The sequence below is a fragment of the Elaeis guineensis genome, chromosome 12 (genome assembly GCF_000442705.2).
Source record: "Elaeis guineensis isolate ETL-2024a chromosome 12, EG11, whole genome shotgun sequence".
Classification (NCBI taxonomy): domain Eukaryota; kingdom Viridiplantae; phylum Streptophyta; class Magnoliopsida; order Arecales; family Arecaceae; genus Elaeis; species Elaeis guineensis.
In genome coordinates, this window is record NC_026004.2 from 79,127,409 (window position 1) to 79,144,094 (window position 16,686).

General features: G+C 38.7%; 1 protein-coding gene across 10 annotated transcripts in view; it reads left to right on the forward strand.

Annotated features, from left to right (window-relative positions):
* Positions 1-14,400, forward strand: part of LOC105033277 (protein DETOXIFICATION 46, chloroplastic) — a 137,525-nt gene extending 123,125 nt beyond the window's left edge. For 2 of the 10 annotated variants that reach the window (XM_073246279.1, XM_073246277.1), the window contains 2 exons: positions 13,806-13,868; positions 13,956-14,400. In XM_073246279.1, the coding sequence (XP_073102380.1) occupies positions 13,806-13,868; positions 13,956-14,057 (165 nt within the window). In that variant the 3' untranslated portion in view covers positions 14,058-14,400. Of the gene's footprint in view, positions 1-2,702; positions 3,554-3,644; positions 3,737-13,805; positions 13,870-13,955 lie in introns of those variants that run through there. The other 8 variants (XR_012135686.1, XR_012135688.1, XR_012135682.1 and 5 more) reach the window with 7 other exon arrangements.
* Positions 14,401-16,686: the final 2,286 nt, after the last annotated feature.

Genomic DNA, 16,686 nt, shown 5'->3' on the forward strand with positions numbered 1-16,686 from the left:
GGAGACTCCTAGACTAGAGACTTAGATCTGGCAAATACTGCTTAAATCTAGCCACCTTAATGCTCATATCCTCTATAGAGCTTGGTAATCTCCTCTCTGATGCACACATCATGGACTTGGCTGACATCCACCTGAACTAATGTATATCAAAGGCTGACCAAAAGAACAAAGGGTTTTGACATTGGGTTCAAGCTTAAGTCAGTTCTACAAGGCTGCTACTAATTAGCAAATAATCCTAGAGATCTTATCCAGTCAAGTGATATTAAAATGAGTCAGAGATCTTCTCCAATCAGGTGATGTCAAGATGAGTCATAAATCTTATCAAGAGGTATATTATAAAGATTTTTTTTTTTCTGTTTACAGGAAACAAATGTGGACACAATTTTAGGAAAATACAAAGGGTTATACAACTATAAACAAGGATGCCTAGCCATTGTAAAGAGCATCTTTAATTGATTGATTTCTAGTTCTAGTCTCCATTTTTCTGGGAGAGTTCTTTCTTGTTGCTTCTTCCTCCTATCTTCCTACTCTATTGTTAGGTAGTTCTTCTTCCTAACGGCCTGTTTGGATGTCTAGGCCCAAAATCTCATAGGATTCATGGGTTTGGACTAGTGCAACTAGAAAAAAGAAGCCTGGGCTAGGCTTATATTCCCACGACTACCCAGAGGTTTTGGAGTGGATTGGTCCGAATCCCTTACGGAGAAGAAAATGAGCTCAATAGCTCATTTTTTTCTTCCTATGGAATTTGGGCCAGCCCATATAAAAGATAGTCTTGGATGGTTGTAGACATAGGCTTAGCGCAGCCTCTAATTTAATATTTTTTTATGGTTGTGCCGGCCCAATCCACGAATCCTTTGAGATTTTGGGCACAACAGTCCAAATATACCCTAAAGGAGATTGATCATTGTGTGCACAACTATCCCATCTTATATATATTTCTTTTTGTTGTTTTTTTGATCAAAAGTCAAAAACTATACAAAAACATACCATTTGTCCCAAGGTTTGCCTTATTGATCAAGCTATACTGTACTACTAAGGTACCAATATGGTAGCGAGGTTTTGTTTCATATATACATGTTAGAATATGGGGTGCCCATGATAGGTTGACCCATATCTTGAACCGATCCAAGTTAAATATTTGATTTAACTAATTGAATTTTGAATTCAGATGTGGTCGCTCCTTGGTTGTTACGATAAGATGAAGGGAGAGTTAGAGGGGTATGCACCCCTTCTGGATGAGATCCAGGGGTTACAAGTTGTTTGGTGGCTTTGTACGAGGTTTTATCCACAGTGTCCATGGAAAAATACGTCTATTTTAAGGAGGCTTCTGAGATGAGATTATAACAACAGAAGGAAGTTTTTCCTTATTTTTCTTCGTAATAGAGAGCTCTTCCTTTAGCGAGAAAAAGCATAGAGTTAAGAGTGGATTTGGGTGTGCCCGTTGTGGAAAACACAATGTTCGACTGTGATCTTGTGTAATACCATTTGGGCTTTGTTTGTGGTGGAGGATCAAGAACGATCTTGAGAGTCGGCTTCCACTGCGATCTTCAAGTTCGAGTTCAGGTAAACTTTAACTTGACTGTTTACATTGGTATTAAAGCACCCAGGTTTCGATCCTGTGATGCCCTTTTGGCACTCCCCGCCAAGATCTCGCAGTCGTCAGCTTTCGCCAGGCGGCGATAACCCCTTGGACGCCGACGGACCTTGAGACGGTGCAAGCGGCTGTCAGATAAGACCACATGGCTCCATTGCAGTTGCCCCCTCGCCGCAGCCTCCAGCGCGCGATCAGCCACACGATTGGCCGCCTTTCGGACAGCCGGTGCCTGAGGTGGTGAGACCGCCGACATGCAGTGGAGGCACTAGAGAGCTTCATGGAGCTTGATGGAGCAGATCCGGTGTTTTGCGCCTGCGATCTCCTGCGGCGCCCAAAACCACCCGATCCATGCGAAACTGTGCATAGACCGTGAGGAATGGCCTTGAAATGATTTTGGTCCATCGTGGATTGCAAGAAACCAGAGGGGAAACACCCCTCCGGTCCACGGCCATGCGTGGACCGCATAGATGTTGCGCGGGCCGTGCGGGGCGCGCGCGTTCTGGGTCACACCCGCACTAAGCCTGCTTGTGCCAGCATGCATTTTGGGTTGTGCCCGTGCTTGGGCCGGGTTGTGCCTGCACACGGGCTCGCTTGGGGCTGGGCCTGTCTTTACAGGCCTTGTTCAAATCAATTTTTTTCTTCTTTTGGATATTTTTTGGCTGCATGTAATTTTTTTTGGATAAACACGAAAATAAATAAGTATTATGACTTATTTTTCATACTAGATCAAATATGAGATACATGCATGATAGATGTTAATTTTCCTATTTATATGATAGCATGATACTATTTATTGCATGTTTTATGTGATGCATGTTTATCCCAGTGGGAGTACTTAAACTAGTAGACGAGGAGCTCGTTTAAAGACCATATTGACTTCTTTGCCCGAGTGGGATTTCTTAATTTGGTAGATTGAAGGCTCATTCAAGAACTATGTTGTGCGCATGATTGAATTAGAGGAATGATGTAGTTAAGTTTCATGTGATGAGGGTAGACAAACGTTGACTTTCAATCGTGAACTTAATTGGATACCATTGTTAATCTAATTGCAATCTGCAGCAAAATATAATATTGTGTATATGTTGATCTGTGCTATTCCTGTGTGCAGATATGGCTTCGAAGAACATCATTGAAGAGCTCAATAAGGGCGATAAGCTGGATGGTGACAATTATGATATTTGGCACCGTAAGGTTCAGTACATCCTTAAGGAACAGGATGTTTTGGAGACGCTGAACCATGTGATGCTTGAGCCGGAACATGGAAAGATGCCACAGCATGAGAGATCATGAGGCTTTTCTAGCCTGAAAAAAGAAAAACAGCATTGCTCGCATTACATTGCTGAGCAGCGTGGTTGATGATCTTATGTGCGAATTTGAGTCTTATAAGATGGCTCAGGTCATGTGGATTGCACTGAAGGATAAGTTCGGGGGCACTTCTGCTACCAAACTTAGAGGTTGACCATCAAGTTTGACATTTACAGGTTGCGCCCTAATGTTCCGATGAGGTAGCATTTGAGAGAGACGTCAAACATGATTAGGAAGCTGAAATTAGCTAGTCACAACCTCTTAGATGAGTAGCAGGTGCAAGCTGTGATTAGATCCTTATCTGCCAGCTGGGAGTACATGAAGGTCAACATGACTCATAATGAGTCAGTTAGGACCTTTGTTGATATAGAACATTATCTTGTTCTTGAGGATGAGCATCGGGAGGCTGCTAAGACATTTGATCAGGCTTTCATGGCTAAGACTGCTGGAAATTCGAAGCAGAAGGGCAAGGGTAAGAAGCCCTGGAACAAGAAGAGCTGGAAAAAGAAGGGATCTGGGAAGCCTATTGAGAAGGCTAGACCTGACGTTAAGAAGAGAGGGAAGCATGGTGAAAAGAAAGATATGACCAAAGTGGAGTGTTACTGCTGCCACAAGTTAGGTCATTTTGCTTGGGATTGCCCAGAGAAGAACAAGGTAACACTATGCTATGAGCATCCTCATTTTCTTTATGTTTCTAGCATTGCATTAATGGCTAATGCTAATTCTTTGTGGATTGTTGATTCAGGAGCAACAGACCACATAGCAAGAGACAGAGGAGCATTCGTTGAGTACTGCCGGCTGCCTTCCAGGAGCAGATGGCTTTATGTAGGAAACAATGTGAGTCTTGAAATGAAAGGGATCGGAACATGCAAGCTAGAGTTGCATGGTGGACGAACCCTACTACATGACGTTTTATACGTTCTAGAGATTTGGCGGAATTTAGTTTCAGTTGTCTCTCTTTTTAGATTAGGTCTCAATGTCAATTTCCACAATAATTTAGTTGAGATTGTTTTAGGGACTAGACTTGTTAGTTCTGATTTTCTTTTAGATGGTTTCTTTGTATTGGACAATTTTTAATAATAGTTATATTTCAAATAATCAATGTTTTGCTTTATCTTCTGTCTCGAATAATTTTTTTGGTGTGAATGTTTGGCATGCTAGGCTTAGACATGTGGGTCCAGAGAGAATGAATAGTTTGGCAAAATCAGGACTATTAGGGTCCTTGACAAAAATAGAGATGTCTGTTTGCCAACATTGTCTAGCAGGTAAAGCAACTAGAAAATCATTTGAGAAAGGAACCAGAGCTGACTTTCCATTGCAATTAGTTCATTCTGACATATGTGGTCCAATGAGTGTGAGGGCAAGGCATGGAGCCTTATATTTCATCATTTTTATTGATGATTATACTCATTACGGTCATATTTATTTGATCTCCCATAAGTCAGAAGCTTTAGAATGCTTCAGACAATTCTTGAGTTTGGTTGAGAATCAATTGGATCAAAGGATTAAGGTTTTGAGAACTGATCGTGGATGTGAGTATTTATCAGATCAATTCAAGATCTATGTGATGAAAAGGGAATCGTAAGACAATTGACAATCCCTAGCACTCCACAACAGAATGGAGTTGCAGAGCGAAGGAATAGGACTTTGCTCGAGATGGTTAGGTCGATGATGGTGTAGGCCAACTTGCCCATTTCTCATTGGAGAGATGCTTTGATGACTGCGGTCTATGTACTTAACCGCGTGCCCTCTAAGTTTGTTACTTCCACACTCTATGAACTATGGATGGGTAGAAAGTCGGATTTGAGTGTACTGCGACCCTGGGGGTCGACAACTTATATGCATGATCCTTCTCATATGTATGGAAAGTTGGGCCCTAAGGGCAAGAAGTGCATATTTATCAGATTTTCAGAACACTCAAAGGGCTATGTCTTCATTGGTGAGAATGAAGATGGAAGTGTAATAGAGCTTGAGTCACATGATGCCACATTTTTAGAAAATGAATTTCCTAGTAGGGGTGATGTTGATAGAGCTGTGTCATTTTATGAGATTGCAGATCAGCAGGTAAATGATGAGAACCAAAGAAGTGAGGAACAAATAGTTGTACCTCCACCTGCTAATCCGAGTGGGAGGATATTTGAGTCCTCAAGAGACAATTGCATAGTAGCCGAGGTAATATTTTCCGACGTCATTTCGAGATCGAAGGGGAAGCATTAATGGTTACTCCAGGAGATGATGAGGAGCCGAGTTCATTTCAAGAGGCTCTCTCATGCCCTACTAAGGATAAATGGATGAAGGCAATGGAAAAGGAGATGGAGTCTATGAGGATTAACCATGTCTGGGACTTGGTTGACCTTCCATCAGGCCGAAAGGCAATTGGGAACTAGTGGGTTCTCAAAATTAAAGGAAGACAGATGGTTCTGTTGAAAGATACAAGGCTCGCTTCGTAGCTAAGGGATACACACAACAGGAAGGTATTGATTATGAGCATACTTTTTCACCTGTTGTGAGATTCACTTTTATTAGACTCATTCTGACTATAGTTGTCATGTTGGACTGGAGTTACATCAGATGGATGTAAAGATTGTATTTCTCAATAGAGAACCAAATGAAGAAATCTATATGGAGCAGCCATTCGGTTTCATTGAGAAAGATCAGGAGCGCAAAGTCTGCAGACTCCGGAGATCCATTTACGGACTTAAACAATCATCTAAACAGTAGTATTTGAGGTTTCATCGAGCTATTTCTCTTATGACTTTTGGATGATCGAAGAGGACCACTGTGTATATATGAAGCGGTCTGAGAAAGATTTTGTCATATTATCCCTTTACGTGGATGATATACTATTAGCCGGAAGTAGTCTATTTTTTGTGAATGCCATTAAGAGTTGGCTGTCCTTGAATTTCGAGATGAAAGATATGGATGAGACAATTCATTCTTGAAGTTAAAATCCAAAGGGATTGCTCCAAGAACCTAATCGCTTTGTCACAAGCAAGGTTCGCTGTACTGGTACCGGACGGCATGCTAGTGCCAGATCGATATGGTACGTTATCGGTACCGTATCGTACCGACACCGGTACGCCTAGGCATACCGGTCCGATATCGGTATAAAATATTTTTTTTGATTTTTAATTTTTTTTTTGGATTTTTGAAGTTAATAATTGATAAATAAACCTCAATATGGCATTATATTACATATTATTGACATATTTGGATTTAATTTGGAGTTAGGTTGCGGTACAAAGACTCTTGATCCAAAATTTTAAACATATATTTATTTACATTATATTTCAACTATGTCATCTTAAAACTAAAGAAAAAATATATAAAATACGCATTAAAATGTATCTAAATATTTAAGTACAAAGTGCAATAACTGATATACGAACCTTAAGATGTACTCTGCATTTAATTTCTTGTCGAGTGTCTGTGACGCTCGTAGATATCTGGATCATCAACATAGTCTGAAGAGATATCAGTCCAACCCTCTAGCCAAGCTGCACCGTACTCTCGAATATTCATCATCCCATAAGGCATCCTCTCTGGATTGTAAGACATCTCAAATATCTCGCTAAAATTCTGACTCTGAAAAGTATCCTCGAGATGATGGTACAGTTATGGAGAAGCCCATCCAAATATGCCAGTAGTAAAATATGATCCGTAAGATGCTCCAGGCTGCATAGGGTAGTAACCACTAGAAAATGATGCCTCGGATGCACCATATGCATATGGATCATAAGATGGCTGTAGATAATAGGATCCATAATGCGAGGATGATCCAGATACATATATTTATTTACATTATATTTCAACTATGTCATCTTAAAACTAAAGAAAAAATATATAAAATACGCATTAAAATGTATCTAAATATTTAAGTACAAATGCAATAACTGATATACGAACCTTAAGATGTACTCTGCATTTAATTTCTTGTCGAGTGTCTGTGACGCTCGTAGATATCTGGATCATCAACATAGTCTGAAGAGATATCAGTCCAACCCTCTAGCCAAGCTGCACCGTACTCTCGAATATTCATCATCCCATAAGGCATCCTCTCTGGATTGTAAGACATCTCAAATATCTCGCTAAAATTCTGACTCTGAAAAGTATCCTCGAGATGATGGTACAGTTATGGAGAAGCCCATCCAAATATGCCAGTAGTAAAATCTGATCCGTAAGATGCTCCAGGCTGCATAGGGTAGTAACCACTAGAAAATGATGCCTCGGATGCACCATATGCATATGGATCATAAGATGGCTGTAGATAATAGGATCCATAATGCGAGGATGATCCAGATACATCTATGGATCCTACTCCACGTGCAAGATCGTCCGCAGCTGCATCATGTGCTGGACGACCTCTAGGAGTCCGTCGTCTATATGAAATCGGCTCCCCACGATCTCTGCCGACTCATCCACCATGATCTCTATCCTATGTGACATGCGTAAACTGAGACTCACCGGTGAATCGAATATCACCCTGTGGCTGTCTTATAAACGGTGGTCTCCTGTCTTCCAGTTCCTCCCTGATCATCAGATCGATGGCTACTACTACCAGTATCATCATCACTCTCCTTAGTGTCCGTATATGAACCAGATAGCTCCTGTACTCTCGAGAGTGGTGCACGTACAACTGTCTTTTTCTTTTCCCCCTTATGCCCCTTTGTGACTGAGTTTCCTGTGATTGGGAGGATGGATGCCTTCTTGCTGGCTGCCGGGAGGATCGTCTATACATCTCTCGCTCGAATCTCTGGGAAGATGTATCAGATAGCGAGTCATGTGATGAATGAGTCCCTTGTGTCTCCTCAGACTGTGGCTGATCAGCTGGAACCCTATGTAGAATATTTTTTTCTGTCCATTATCCTGGATCCACCCTGATCTCCCTCGCCACCACACTGGTTGGTCGTGGAGGAAAATAATTATATATAATTTTAAAATAATTTTAATAATTATTTTAAAACTTATAAATTCAAAATAAATATGTTATATGCTTCAAATAATATTTTTAAATTAACTAAAATATAACACTATTTTTATATATTTTTTATTTTATAATTAAATTTTTTAATTTAAATAATTAAAAAAATAATTTTTAATTTCAAATATTTGAAAAAAAATTTTGAAATTAGATTTAAGTAGCTTGAATCATTCTAAACATGATTCCCAAACTCTAATTTTTTTTCTAAAATTTAATTTTTTTAATTTTTAAATAAATAAATATTTAAAAATATTTAAAAAATATATAATTAACAAAAATTAATAATTTTGGCATCATCGTGTAGATCTTCCAAAGATCTATCACATATAATTAAATCATACCAAAATCACAAGATTTTGACATGATTTTCTCTTATTTTCATCCTTTCTCATTCTTATCCTATTTTTAACAATAAAAATAAAAAAAATATTTACTAAAAAAATAACATATTATCTTACTTTCGGTCAAAGATCAGCCTCTCCTCGAACCACTCCTACAATTTGATGGAATTTTTTTTTTTCTAATTTTTCGGAGATCTCAACGATTTCGTTGAAACCTTCATATGCTTCGGGAGTTCTCTGAGACTTCTCAAAGAACTCTAACACCTCTCAATCATTTAAAAGCTCTCCGACCCCATCCCTCCCCCCTCCTACTTTTTGCATGTGGGGATGTCGGTACGGTTCGGTTCACACCGAACCGATATCGAACCGATCCATACCGTCCGATTTTGGAAGGTATGGACACGAATCCGACCGAACTGAGCGGTTCGATGCGGTTCGGGGAGTTTTTTGAAAAAAAAGTCTGAACCGGACCGATAATGTACCGGTCCGGCTCGGTACGCCTCGTACCGGGCGGTTTGGCTCAGTACGGCGAATCCTGATCACAAGAATCATACATTGAAAAGATTCTTCAGCGATTTAGGATGCAAGATTGTAAGCCCATAGATACCCCTATTGCTAAAGGTGAAGCTTTAAGCCTTGAGATGTATCCTAAGACTCAATCTGAGAGAGATTCCATAAGAAAAGTCTCTTATTCTAGCACTGTTGGGCGCTTGATGTATGCAATGATGTGCACTCGACCCGATATTTGTTATGGAGTGGGTCTTGTAAGCCATTATCAGTCCAATCCGAGGTAGAAACATTGGCAAGCGATCGAGAGGATCTTGAGATACTTGAGGGGCACTGCCGATTATAGATTGTGTTACCATGGGAGTGACTTGCAGTTGGTGGGTTACTCAGATGCTGACTGGGGTGGAGATCCGAATGAAAGCAAATCCACTTTCAGTTATGTATTCTTGCTGAATAATGGTACCATTTCTTAGAGCAGCAAGAAACAGACATGCGGGACATTGTCGACCATGGAAGCAGAATTTGTTGCATGTTCTGCTGTAGTGCAAGAGACAGTATGGCTGAGATATTTTTTGGGCCATTTGGGGGTCATTGGTGGAGAGATAGAGTAAGACTCTATTGTGACAGTCAAGCAGCCATAGCCTACACAAAGGACCCTAAGTATCGTAGCAGGACAAAACACATAGGCACAAAGTATAACTTCGTGAGAGACGTGATAGCATAGAAGGAAATGACTCTAATGACTCTACAGTACATCTCCACACATGAGATGGTGGCAGACCCCATGACGAAGTGAACCCTAGAGATGTGTTTGTTGAGCATGTGAAATCTTTAGGATTGCATAGATTGTAGAGTAGTGTTTCCTTGTTTCTTTTCATATTTGAATGTGATGTATGAACATTTTTTTTGTTTGAATAAATATGATATTTTTTATTTATTCATTGATTATTTTCTTATATCATAGTGAACATGTACACAATATGGTAGTATGTCGTACAAGTTGGTAAGGTTGGCTTTCTCACACGAGCAACCATCTTGGGCGCTTATGAGGAGCGAGCCGAGATAAGACATTTTGTATTTTCTTAGCATTGAGAATGACAACCAAAAAAAAAGGGCGCTCAGTGATATGCAAGAATACAACGCAAGTTTATAATGTCACCCTGGTAAGAGACCAGGATGAGATCCAAGAGAGATATAATTTATGGATCGAATTATGGATTACCACCATCCATAATACCTGTAGCCAGATGTGAGAACTCCTCTAGGCGCTATGAGGGGAAGCGGGTGGTAGAACTCGGGTCAAGTGTCGGGGGTGCTTGGACTAAAATCTGTACAGTGTAAAGTAAAGAAAATCGACATATGCTCTTATAAAATAAGAGATATACCGTAGCATGTGTTTCATATCGCATGCGCTTAAAGACCGTAATTGGGAAGTAAGTGAATGAATCCCCGCTTCATCACTGTGTGAGTCCCAGAAAGGTATAGAATCTTTTCATTGATATCCTTCTTTGGCAGTATCATGAGGTGATGAGTTAGTGTATGCTACTTTGATATGTATCCAAAGGTTATGATAATGCGACCTAAAGGAGTAATGTCAGGAAAGCAGCTAATTCTGATCTAAATAATATGTAGGCAAAAGAAAGATCGTGTCCGATGTATACACACTGTGCTTGTGTCTGAGACATGTCCATTATGAAGCTATTTTGAGGAGCATCATAAGCATGGATACAAGACATACTAGAGATCATAGTGGTAAGACTCTGAGTAATAGAGACTCATGAGGGATTAGAGATGCCACGATGAGTGTATATAGACAGATCTAAGGTATTTGAGGTACATTTATAACAGATTTGAGTAATAAAAGGGTTGTAGTCTTTTATGCTGGTCCTGAGATGGATTTCTAGTATAAGAGCTCCCAAACTTAGTGCCCATGCGGTCATGGCGACACACTCAGTATGAAAATCCAAGAAAGCTTTGTGTAGATTATCCCATCATGTGTGAGTGGGAGATGTTAGAATATGGGGCACCCATGATGGGCTGACCCATATCTTGAACTGACCCAAGTTAAATATTTGATTTAACTAATTGAATTTTGAATTCAGATGTGGTCACTCCTTGGTTGTTATGATAAGATGGAGAGTTACAGGGGTATGCGCCCCTTCTGGATGAGATCCAGGGGTTACCAGCTGTTCAGCGGTTTCGTACGAGGTTTTATTTGCGAAGTGTCCAAGAAAAAACATGTCTATTTTAAGGAGGCTTTTGAGATGAGATCATAACAACAGAAAAAGTTTTTCCTTATTTTTCCTCTGTAACAGAGAGCTCTTCCTTTAGCGAGAAAAAGCATAGAGTTAAGAGTGGATTTGGGTGTGCCCATTGTGGAAAACACACAAGGTTCGACTGTGATCTTGTGTAATACCGTTTGGGCTTTGTTCGGGTGGAGGAGGATCAAGAACGATCTTGAGAGTCGGCTTGCGCTGCGATCTTGAAGTTTGAGTTCAGGTAAAACTTTAACTCGACTGTTTGCAATACACTTAACTGATTTATGCTGGTCCAAACCAAACAGGGCCACCTTGTGCCACCTAGTATAGACTCGTACTGCCCTATTTCGGATGGTACTGTGGCTAGAAGTGATAAAAAAAACATGTTGAAAGCCTGTCTCGGAATGTTTTGCATACCATACCGACCATACCACACTAGTCTACTAATGTAGTAGTACGGTTTATCGATATTGGTTTTGCGGATCTTGATTTTTTTTTTCAATTAGCATATTTGATGTTGTAGGTTAAGCATCAACCTGCAATGCTTTTTATTTTTTTTTTCGGATGTATTTTATTTCCATGTACTCATATTATTTTATGAATGTTTGCAAATTTTTTGTATTTTCATATTAGTGTTTCTTATATTTATTTGAAATTTTTGTAAAGTTCTTTGTTTGTGGAAAATTGTCCTTCAATTAGTTTTTGTTGAAAATCATGGTTAAGATAACCATGATTGCAAAAGAACAAAAGTGTCCTCAGCTTAATAGCAAATAAGGCTTGGGACTCAGCTTCCTCTAACTCATTTTGCTAACTTACCACTCGAGATTTGGTCACTGGGGGACAAATAGTGAAGGGGCACAAGTTAGCAGGTCGGTTAAGTGTCAATGATAGGGGAAAATGTCAAAAAATATGAAATTAACACCATTAGAAGAATATAACGAGAATGTTCCATTGTCATCTATGCAAGTTACAAGCTTTTAAGGATTATAATACAAATATAGAAAAGACAAGCATTAATATGCAAATATATAAGATTTCAGGACTAATCCGCAGAAAACCCTTATTCTTTAGGCATAATCATATTATTTTTGAAATAAAATAACTATTAAAAATTTTTAAAAAATTGTGTATGGAAACATGGTAGTAATTTTACACTATAGATGCACACATGCAATCATATCATGCCAAAATTGCAGTATTTTTGGGTGCATTTCAAAATGCTCGAATTTGCATCTGAAATTGGCAAAGTAGTTGCCATTGTTTTGTTTGGGAACATATATGCAGTACCTAGGGTTGTCTGCTAAAGCCCTTAACCAATTTTAATTTTCAGAATTTTTTTCAATTTAAACTATTTCTGTTATAAAATTTTTAAAATTAATAGAAATTAAATAAGTGTTATAAATTTGGAGAAAACTTAGATAACTTTGAGCTATTTTGAGGTGGTTGACACGTATTTTAATGATGTAAATTATGCAACTATAGTTCCAATTCTTTAGTTTCTTGTTCATGTTTATTCATAAGAAGTGTCAACAGCAACATCATTGACAGAAAGATCTTATAGGCAATGAGCTACATAATAGGGTGTGGTTGTTGCATAAATACCCCTAACTCCTCAAACCCTATGAATCCTCGGACACTATGAAGGCAGGACCTAAACCAGTTCGCTGGTGGAACTACCAGCTTGATTTGCTGACACCTTTGACTGAAGAATCATTGGAATAGAAAATAATCTTAACAATTTATTGCATAATAACTTTAACGTTGTTTGCTGCATTGGTTGATGTTGTGCATGTGAGCAAGCTATTAGGGTGACAAAGAATTTTGATACTGCCAGCTAAAGAAAAAGAACATTTAATAGTGATCGTTGTCAATAACTTTTTTATCATCACCGCATGATGTCCTTGATTTGCATAACAACCATTTAGATGCACGCCTTATGCTGCTTCTGGAGCTTTAAAAATTTAAAAGCATAATTTTATCTTTTCTTGATTGAACTTTTTTAGATTTTGAAGTTGAGATTTTGTATGTTTTGTTATTGACATGAGAACAATCTGAATAGGGAGGAGAGATTCATGAACTTGGAATTTTCTACTAAAACTTTTTATTAAATTTTGTCATTCTAGGGATTTTGTGAATTTATGCAACAAACCTAAAACATCCAATTCTGAAACAATGAAAGCATTAAAGCCATTTTGGGTGCATAATCAGTGCTGATGAAATCATGTGAAGTCACAACCCATCTAAGATGTACCTTACACCATTGATTACTAACAGGTGATTCCTATCACACTCCGCATGGTTCTAGTCTCTATAGGTGAACAGATGCACAGTTTACTGAAGACTGAGCATTTATGTGGTCTCCTCTTGACTCACTTTTTGACTGTCATGAGGAGATTGATAGGATCTGCCTCGTTGGCTTTTCTTTCAGTGAATGGAGGGGGACCAGGGGCCCTATTAGTAATTGTTATGGACCCTCCTGTTAGAAGTCCAAGCCTAATGTGTCCCACTTCTTGGCTATGTAACGAGGAAGAATCCTACTGGATAGGGTTACTTAAAGTTGCTTCATGGTTTTATTACCACAACCCACAGAAGTTACTGATAATAGTTTAATGTACATCTAGGTTTATGCTTTTATTAGTGCAGTTTCTACTCTGATTCCCTATGTATTTTGTTCTGATATTACTTGCTAGTATGAGAAATTGAAGGGTCTCTTTGCAGCAACACCACAGTTCTCTTTCTTTTCTTCATTTGCATTACGTGAATATATGAAAGACTTCCATCTATCAGTAACTTCTTTTCTTCTTTCTCCCTCAAATCAGCTTGTTTGCAGTAGAGGCTGTGGTTTGCCTGGATGCTGGTGGGCCCTAGCAGGGTTTCAATGGGTAACGTATTTCTGGAGTGACACGATAGTACAATATTTCTGATAAGTTGTTCTAGCTGATACTGACTGATTGAACCTGCACATCCAGGCTCGATTTTCACTTGCTTTTCAGCGGCTTATTTCTCCTCATGGCATGCTATACAGCCATGATTTTTATCCGCATGAGTTGGTGAAAGTGAAAACCACGTAGAGATTTCTTCTCTATTCGTATAGTTCAGATGGAGGTACTCCTGAAAGGCCCTAAACATCTGTTCCCGGCTCGAGATTTTGTGATATTTGGCACTACCGATGGAAGCATTCCTCTGTTTGATAGGAAGTATCTGCTGGCATTGATTGAAAAAAGTTTTCACAGAGAAACTTCTTGCTGGTGACCACCTCATAAAGTATTATTTTCTCAACAAGCTCTGAGAGCAGGGTACAAGTGACGAAAATTAAGTAAATTATCCAATTTTATATAATATTTTTTGATACATGTAATTTCTTGATCTTTGTAATTTATTTAGATTGAGTTACTATATCAAGATTTCAGAAGAGATTCTTTTGTCGAGAGCACAGTTCCCAGTGCCCTCTGAGTTGATCCAAACATTAAGAGTAGATTCCTAGTTCCAGATTCCTATAGGTAATCTTTACTACTCTCTTCTAGGAATAATAAAGTTGGTTGAGGGACCAGAGTTGGTCATAGCTCTTTCGAACAATATACATGATAATTTTAGGAAGATGGAAACACCTATGGATCATCACATGGTCCCAGTTTCAAGGAAAATTAAAAAATAATTTACGAATTTATTTGGTTATGTTATTTCTTCCAATGTGCTTCCTGATTTTGAAGCATTACAATGAGAACGATCTCTTACACGTGGAGGGGATGCTATAAAGAAAGATAATTATTTTTAATATACAAGAAAAAAATGTTAATACATGTATCTTAAAGATGTTTTAAGGGGAGATTCAATCCCATGTAAGGATTTATGCTCCAATGTGCATGGGTAAAAGCAAAACCTCTTTTTTGGTTGAAAGGTCTTTCAAGGAAGATGAGAAGAGAAATTGTTTACACCAAAAAAAATAATCGGTCATCAACCAACTATAGTAAATGTAAGATTTGACTGATTATTTAAGTTGTACCACTTTAGAGGATATGTTTGGCCGCTTCTTACTCACATAAGAGATCATATGTGGGTGAGTTGCTGCTTAAATTAACTTTCTAAAGGGAGTCATCAAAATATAGGATTCTCATTTGCGAAGGCAACTCCACAAAAGGAAGTTATTTATGTAAGAAACCATTGGAAACTACTAGAAAAAGAGTTATCGAGATTTATAAAAAGAAAAAATTATTGCAAGAAATAACTTTCAATATGTTTGATAAATGAGAAAGAAAGATTATTTGATACTTGCTAATAGTGGCAGCTAGAGTGATCATGGGTTGGGCTTTGGGCCTCAATTCTATTCATTTGTTATCGGGCTTTGGGCTGGATTTATATAAAATTTGTTATTTATTAGGCCTAAGCTTGGTCTGTAATCATGCTCACATACGTTTTTTCATTTGTTCTCTGAAATCTAACTTGAATGTATCATGCCTCACATACGTTTCTTTCATTTGTTCTCTGAAATCTAACTTGAACGTCGAAAAATTTTTGTCAGAGCCAATTCCGTCTAGAATTTATTTTGCAGGTCACTTTCTCGGAAGGATATGTCTGTTCCTCAACTCCAGTCATCTCGACTAAGAGCCGGATTTCAACAGCAATATACTTCGTAGTAAAATAGTGAAACAATAAGATCTAAGCAAGAAAATAATAATTCTACACCCAGAACTGAGCAAACATTTATGAATTTAGAGATTTAATAGGCTAAAGGAACTAAGAACTAATCTAGATGGCTACTTATGCTAAGGATACCTAGTTGCCTCACCATCAAGTGGGCTTCTTCATGCCAAGGACTCCACCAATGCTTGTGCAATTAAGGACTCCCGGTCCCGACCTCAATGTCCCTACAACCCACCAAGACTTGTACAAAATCCACCAAACAATAGAAGGAGAAGTATTGCACATCAAAGAATCAAAAATTCATTCAATGAGAAAAAACATGAGCTACATAGGGGTTATTTATTTATAGGCTCTAGGACCACTTTACAAGTGATGAGGTCGACTAGGTGTCCTTAGATTTCAAGAATTACTAAATAAAAGTCTTAAAACATCACAACTAAGCAATTCTTGTCGAAAGGGCATTTCTAAAAGAGAGTGATCTGATGGTATCCTAGCTGCCATGAAAATTTGCGCAACCATTATAACTGATCTAATGGCGACAGATTCACTATCAATTTCCTTTGTGTAGGTCAAGGATTCGGACTTCATTCCTGGCTCTTTGGACATTAGCCCAAGTCTTCAAATGACTAGCAATGCGCTATCAGATCTGAAGGAGTCAGGCTCAAAGTTAGTTGCTTTATTTGCAGCTTTTCTAGAAGGTTCTTTCTGCTAATGACTTTCGCACCATCCGTTTCCTTCTGATAGTGAGCAGTTCATTGTCAAATCATTCTTGCCTACTTGAGCCTTCTTTCGTATGTAGGCCAGGCCATGCCTGTATGGACGGCTGAAAGCTCACCTCAGCCCCACAACCATAGCAGCACCGAGCCTAAACAATAAAGGAACTGAACAAAAGCACCAACTCTAGGGTTGAATGACTTGAGAGTTAGTGTTTGCCAAACTATCCCAAATCGAATGGTTCGGAATGTATCGAACCATTCCAATGGTTAACCGGTATTCTTCATATGTTCGATTCAGAATACTGGCAAAAACAGCGTAAGAGAGAAGGAAGAGAGGAGAGAG